The sequence below is a fragment of the Hoplias malabaricus genome, chromosome 4 (genome assembly GCF_029633855.1).
Source record: "Hoplias malabaricus isolate fHopMal1 chromosome 4, fHopMal1.hap1, whole genome shotgun sequence".
NCBI classification, from domain to species: domain Eukaryota; kingdom Metazoa; phylum Chordata; class Actinopteri; order Characiformes; family Erythrinidae; genus Hoplias; species Hoplias malabaricus.
Genome location: NC_089803.1, coordinates 65,237,371 through 65,244,462, shown reverse-complemented (window position 1 = coordinate 65,244,462; position 7,092 = coordinate 65,237,371). Strand labels below are relative to the sequence as shown.

General features: G+C 41.0%; 1 protein-coding gene across 1 annotated transcript; it reads right to left on the bottom strand.

The window, feature by feature from the left end:
• Positions 1-2,048: 2,048 nt before the first annotated feature.
• tigarb (TP53 induced glycolysis regulatory phosphatase b) lies at positions 2,049-5,495 on the bottom strand. Its single transcript, XM_066669398.1, has 6 exons — positions 5,385-5,495; positions 4,670-4,707; positions 4,460-4,581; positions 3,921-3,998; positions 3,545-3,655; positions 2,049-3,222 (listed from the first exon to the last, which is right to left on the bottom strand). Exons 1-6 carry the CDS (start codon positions 5,414-5,416, stop codon positions 2,806-2,808), a joined length of 798 nt encoding a protein of 265 aa, XP_066525495.1. The 5' UTR covers positions 5,417-5,495; the 3' UTR covers positions 2,049-2,805.
• Between the last annotated feature and the right edge of the window lie 1,597 nt (positions 5,496-7,092).

Sequence of the window (7,092 nt, the reverse complement as noted above, 5' to 3'; positions counted from 1 at the left end):
CCTAAAGAGACCCCGAGGAATATATCGTCTCATTTCCTTGTGGGGTTATTCTAGATCTAGAGGAGCTGTACACCTGAGAGCAGAGTGATGTGCCAGAAAGTTACTGTTATACGGTGGTTCTCACACCTGCTCCTGGTGGGCCACACTCCTGCATGTTGTAGTCATCTCCACAAATGTGCGGTAGTGGTCCACCAGGACCAGCACTGAGTACTGTGCAACATTATGGAGCATCTGCACTGGTGGCATTAGAAAAAGAACTGGTTATCAGGTTAAAACTACATTTTCCTTTGAACTTGGAAGGAACATATGCTTATGGAAGACTTAGGAAGCAGGTCGACTTAGTAAAAAATTGAACAATATTTGTGTTATCACTAAAAGAAATGTGTCATTTACTTGTGCAGATATTTAAGTCGTACCAGAACGCACTAAAAGCATGATTACTTATCGATTTAAAATACTGGTCACACATAATAATCTTTCTCATGTTGCTACAAGTTTAAATCTTTCCATACTGATATGATTCTGAAATCATTTTGCATCCCTAGTTAAGACTGCTTAAGAGGAACCATTAAAAACAGAATCAATAGCTTATGCACGTACACTCACAGAACCAGAAGTTGAACCAGCAGGTTTTGTGTGTGTGTGTGAGTGGGTATTCTACTGTATTCTACAGCAAAACTCAGAACCACTAAAATGCTGGAGAAGTGGCCACATATGCGCTCCAAAACATCCAGGTCATGTGACTTTGTTTGGGTGTCTACAGTGCAGCGTGGACATACGTTCTTCACCATGTTTTTATTGGAGGCTTTGCATTCACAAACAGTGCTTCCGGGCCAGAAAGAACAAAATAATGTTACAGAGGCATGCTGTATAATTACAGACACATACAAGCCAGTGCCAACACAGGCCTGTAGTCCAGCAAAGTCCAAGCCAGTCAGCTCTATATAGTCTTACCTGACAGTTATCAAGGCAGTTGCAGTGATTACTACGCAAAAGAACTGTAGTGTTAACATATTCAGCCCACACTGGACAATGTGCATTAATACGTCTAAGTAGAGATGAGACTGTAGCAGGTATTTTTGGTGCAGGACAGTGGGAGGTTCTGTGGGTTTAGAGGAATGCGAGGCCGCAGACTCTCGAGGCTGGATTATGGACCAGTGCTGGTGTTCTGCTGTCCAGGTCCTCCCTGCGTGAGAAACCAAACCATACCACCGCCTACTCACCGAAGCTGAAATGACAGGCTTCAGAAGATCACTTGGCTTTTAGCACGGGACAGCCGGGACAAATAAAGGGGCTGAGGCCGTGATTGCTTGTGGCCAGAGTGTGGGCGGTGGTGGGGACGTGTCCTCTCTCTCTTTTTTTCTCCTGCCCCTCCTCATGCTGGTGCCATACACGGTTCCAGTCCAGTTGTGTAATGCCATCTGCTGGACAGAACCCTAATGTCTGCAGAGGGATGCACCAAACACATGCACAATACTTGCTGTATATATGAGAAGTCAACAATTTTATTAAATTGACGGAAAAACGCGAGCTCGCTACAGAAATTCTTGAACGCAACCATGACGTCACTGGTGGACAACAGCTGAACAACGGCGCGGTAAAACACCGTTATGACTGACTGTAATGACAGTATCTAGCTAAATAACCAACATTATTTATGACAATAGCCTAGCAATAAGCTAAACTCAAATTTAGAGGTATCGTTATTCTTGTAAATGTGATCGAAGTCGAACTCGAATTCATCCGACACTATACACCTCCGTAATGCAGCTACGTAGCCGAGTATAATCTGAGCCACCGAGTTTAGCAAGTCAAGCTAACGTTAACTAACACCAACTAAAACAGGCGAAGTGAGTGTCCTTACCCTGTTTACCTCCATGTTACAGAGGCTCTTGAACACCTTTCGCCTATTAGTTTCTGAACACCTTTGGGGGGTGGGGGACACCAACGGTCTTTTAAACCTTATTCCTTGAATTAGTAAGAAATAACATGTTTTCTGACTATCAATAAACACAAGTTAGTAACTCAAACTCCACTGTATTTATTTGTTTGACACTTTCATGTCGCTGGTGCTTAGCCTTTAAAGCACCTATACACACCTTTAAAGATTCAGGTGATTTTCACAATGCAAGGGCTGAGTCTGTGGAAGTGATCATAGCCCAAGGGCAGCCTTATACCAGTAAAACCAGTAAACATCATCCAAAATAAAAGTAAATACTGATAAAGTTATATTAAGTTTTGCTTTAATGGCTTCTGTGCGGTTTTCTCTTCAACTTGCTTTCACCTTTTTACTAATGCTAAAAAATGAATAACTTAAAAGTTATTTTAGAAAATTACATGAATGTAGTTTAGACTTTAGCATTTAACATACAAAAGCATCTACAGAATCGTGTACAAATAGTAATTAAATACATGAATAAATGATTGATCACTTCCTTTATTCTATATGCAATATGACACCTTGTCAGTGTTTCAAATAGAAGGGCATACAAATCCACACTAGGTGCATCACTTCAGTCTAAAGAAGAGTCTGAAATCAAAGCTGCTGTTTACAGTCATGTAGTTGAGATAATTAAATATTGTTGCACAAGCATGCTTTTTTTCCACCCCTTCACTGCAAATATAAAATATGTTAGGAGCAGAGAATTAAAGCAAACTCAAAATCTTAAATACATACGTCACAATGAAAACAGTTAAGGCTTCTACTTTCATGTCCATAAATTAAAGGATATAACCTGTAGTCAACATGAATTTAGTGTCACTGAACACTACTACTTTCATCTAAGTGAGCCCCATACCCAGGCTCTAGTTTGAGTCTTTGAGGCTGGCCAGATGATCCTTCCTGTTGATAAAGATGCAGTAGATTGCAGTGGGCCTCGGACCCCCCTCATCTATGTCTACAGTAATGACAAACCTGGAGATGCCTGTGTTGGGGCAGGCTGAGTACACCTGGTTCATCTTCAGCCCTGCAGGCAGGTGACACTGCAGGTCGTCCACTAGGTGGCGAACTGCTACCCGGATAAATGCACCATGGCTAACCACTATAGCATGAACAGGCAGAACATCAGCAAATCCATCACTGGCCAGTCCTGCAACCACAGGCTGTAACAGTTCTGAATGTGTTGGGATAGAACTGGGACAAGCACATTGACCAGCACCAGAGTGTTCATCCACTGTGCACTGGAGCATGGACTTAAGGAACTTCTGGAAGCGGCTCTTGACCTGAACATAGAAACACAGGTTCACACACTGACACCGTGCATTTCCCATTTAGTTTATCAACCTACCTAATGACACAAATGAAAATCGCTATTCCATTATTAAATGTTATTAAATAAAGATATTCTTAAAAAGGAGTGCATAATGTGTGAAAATACACATTTCTGTGCACTATTTCAACTAAGTCTGAAAATGTACATCTATTTTACTTGTAATATAGGGTAACAGGACATAGGTAACAGAAAATACACTGCTATAAATCCCTTCACCAAAACAAGCACTGACACACGCTGTGAAATGAACTATTCTTAGGAAAGGCGTTCACCTGTTGGAGTGTCTCTCCTCCGGGGGGTGTGAAATCTCTGCAGGCCTGACCTGCTGCATTAGCCATGTTCTTCAGGTCTTCTTTGGGTCGGCCCTCAGCCACCCCGAACCCCTGCCGAATACAGCACACACTGAGAAGAGGGATCACGCTGCCATGTTCAGGGGGGAATCCTGTTCCGAGAACAGATTTTGAGTGAAGGTGACAGTTAGGAGTGAGGAGATGCCAGAATTATGCCCGTGCATAAGACAGCCAGCCTCATTCAGGTACGTAGATAAGTTTCTACTTAGATCTAAGCCAAACCCAAAATGTGAGTGATAAATTCCTGCAGGGTACAGTATAAGAGAGTGCAAAGAAATGCTGTTTGGAAGAAGCTCACCCTTTCTCTGAGTAAAGGATCCAGCACCATCTCAAGTGCAGAGGAGTGGACATTTTTCCTGAGTATGATCTCAGCAGTCTGAGGACAAAAGCAGAAAGGCAGCACACATGACTACCATGTGTTGTATACCTTAATCAACATCCTGTATTAAAATGATTTGTCAGTGGATCCCATGGGATTAACTACATGCCCATATGTTGTGGACATCTGCCTGAAGAAAATGTATTTTTAACTGCATTCAGCACCAAGACTGTTAGTGAGGTCAGATCCTGATATTGCATGGTTAGTTCTGGACCGCAAACACCACCTCAGCACATCCAAATTGTCTTTAACGGTGCTATATCATTCCATAGGACATGGTCGTACTGCCTCACAGTGCAATAGTGGTGGACTTGATACCCCTATAGCCAAGACTAGCCATTGATCATGGTGACCTGAATTTGCTAATTAAAGGGGCTCAAAAATATAGTGCACCGCAGCAGAATAAAAAATGCCTGAGGATAAAATCAATGTATGAGTCATAAGAGACAAAGACACACCTGAGTGGCTCTCTGCAGATTGCTAACAAAAGCATTGGTGAAGCGAATATCTCGGAGGTAGTGTCCTGCTGCTTCCGCTTGACGCAACCCCACATCTGACAGAGGAGTGTCAATACCTTGACCTATGGACATACAGACACATCTGATACATCACTCACACCCTTGAACCCAACAAGATGCATCATGTGTTTATGCTCAAAATGTCAGTACCTTGCAGGAGTTTATCCTTGTTGTACTGTGTTTCGCCACTGAAAGGAAAAAAATGATGGCACAACTTAGACATATAGGGTCAACCAGATTGCCTTCAAAGTATAGGGACAATTTAGCAGAGCTTAAGAGCATCTAAATACTGTACATGAAACACAGTTTGTTGGACGTCTTCAAATGTCCATCTTTATTCAGTAAGCACAGATTTACAGCTTGACAGCCCACCCCCAACAAGCTGACAGTATTGGTGCCATAGGTTTATGACGTAAGAAACCCTGTTTCTCTCAATCCACCCGTTTGACCCCCTTTTTTAACACTGCAATTTCCAAGCCTAAATGTTCAGGAATGGCGCTGACAGCTTATTTTACTCATGAGACATCTTCCTTAAGTAACAAACAAATCAACTTTGTTTGAGTTGTACCCTTTGTGACCCGTGGTTCTTATCAGCACCAACGAAACAGTCAGTACCGAGTCCATATATTTACAATGAAACATGAGAGCACTGTAAATGACTTGGTTTACATCTCAGTAGTATGTAAATCATTGTACCTATTTCAGCTAGTTTAGTTATGACGACAGTAAAGGCTTTACGGGATACACGAGGTTCAGGGACACACAGACTATCAATGACAATGACGTGATATAGAAAGAAAGGAAACGCTGGTGTTTCGACCTAAAAAAACCCACAGGACTTTAGCTAGATTAAGCAAACACTTACTGTCGGACGAGTGTTAAGCCGAACGTGATCATACTAGTAACTACAGAGAGGAGGAGAGAGGACTACGGACTCTTCCTGCTTCATGAGGCTCAGTGCTGCAGCGCCGTGACGTCACCGAGATAACGGCAGGAACCTGTCTCCTAGCGACACGTCCGCCATCTTGTGGAGGAACAACTCAACTACAACAAAAGAGGAACGAAATAAACGGGCTAATAAGCATTACATTAAAAAAATCACATTTGGTCGTCGCTGTCGTTATTTTAATCCTTTATTAATTACTAAGATTTTAACCAATAAAATGCTACTGCTCTGGGGCATTCTGTCCTCATCCGGGGCCATGAGCAGACTAAACTCATTTCACATGTAACACTAATTTCGACTTTTTATTATAAAATATAAAATTATTATATTTATAAATATAGAAAGTAACGTTCCTAAATTAGATGGTGTAGTATAGATAAATATCAGAATATGGAAATAACGCGATGTCCACTATTCACCGCTAGATGGAGACTTTACACCGTGAGTGAATACGACAGCTCAGAATAATGTAGATAAAATTCAAACGTTTGTACGCGCACTTTATGAGTGAATTCGGCGAATTTAAAAAACACGGTGGATATTCGTGTTCAAAAGAGCAACATAGGAAAGCATAAAATAACACATAACATTGTGGAGCAGAAGCACAAATCAACATCCTCATTGACAAGTGACACGGCAAGTTTTTTTTTAAGTTTATTGAACAGAGAAAATGTGAATAAGCATTACTGAGATACATTCTCAGAATACAATAAAAGGGAATCACACATTCTCTATTTTTCCAATTATTTCTTTGGCGTACATTGCATTGATCTTAATAAATTCAGTAAGAAAAACAAACAAACAAAATATATATATATGTCTCTGCTATATTGCCCCCATCTCACATTAAGCACCAGGTATGGACTGAAATGTGGACAGTCCTCATGGCTTAGGTGTGTATGTTTTCAGCGAGGATTGTGTATAGCCCCTCCTCTCGGTGAAGGGTTAACAAATGAGTGAGTGAGATGTGAGGCACAAACTGATCACTGAAAGGTAAAGAATGGCAACAGAGCCCCTTTGCTTCTTTTGTCTTCCAGACCCCCTGCCTGGACTCCCTGATTAATGTATGAGGTGAGGTACTGAATCAGCAAGCATCCATGGTTGTTTTTTTAGATCTTATCGTAAAGCAATGCATAGCAAAAACACAACAGCAACATGTACGAAGTGAATAGACATAGAAGGATAACAAAGCATTTCTATTAGGTACATGATGCACATGCCAGGCACCCTGCTTCACTTTCAAACTGCAACAGGCTAACAACACAAACTAGGATACAAAAATAAACTGGATATAGCAGCACATGTAAAGTGGAATGTAGGTAGACAACGCAATCTGTGGACAAAGAGTAGCTTTTTTTTTTTCTTTTAGCAGCATAAGGATAAACGTTCAGAGAGTTTAATAAAATAAATTTAAACATAATATGAAAGCAATGCCAGTCGGATAGAGCCTCAACATTTTTTTTTCAGCCCATACACAATGTAATATATTGACATGTACTGGGTATAAATTAGATTTACACTGCCATTAAACGTTTTGGAATCAACAACATAAAACCAGTTAATAATTCATTACTAATGTTAGTTCTGTGCAAATTCAGTTTTCAACTATTAGGGCACTAGGAAGTGG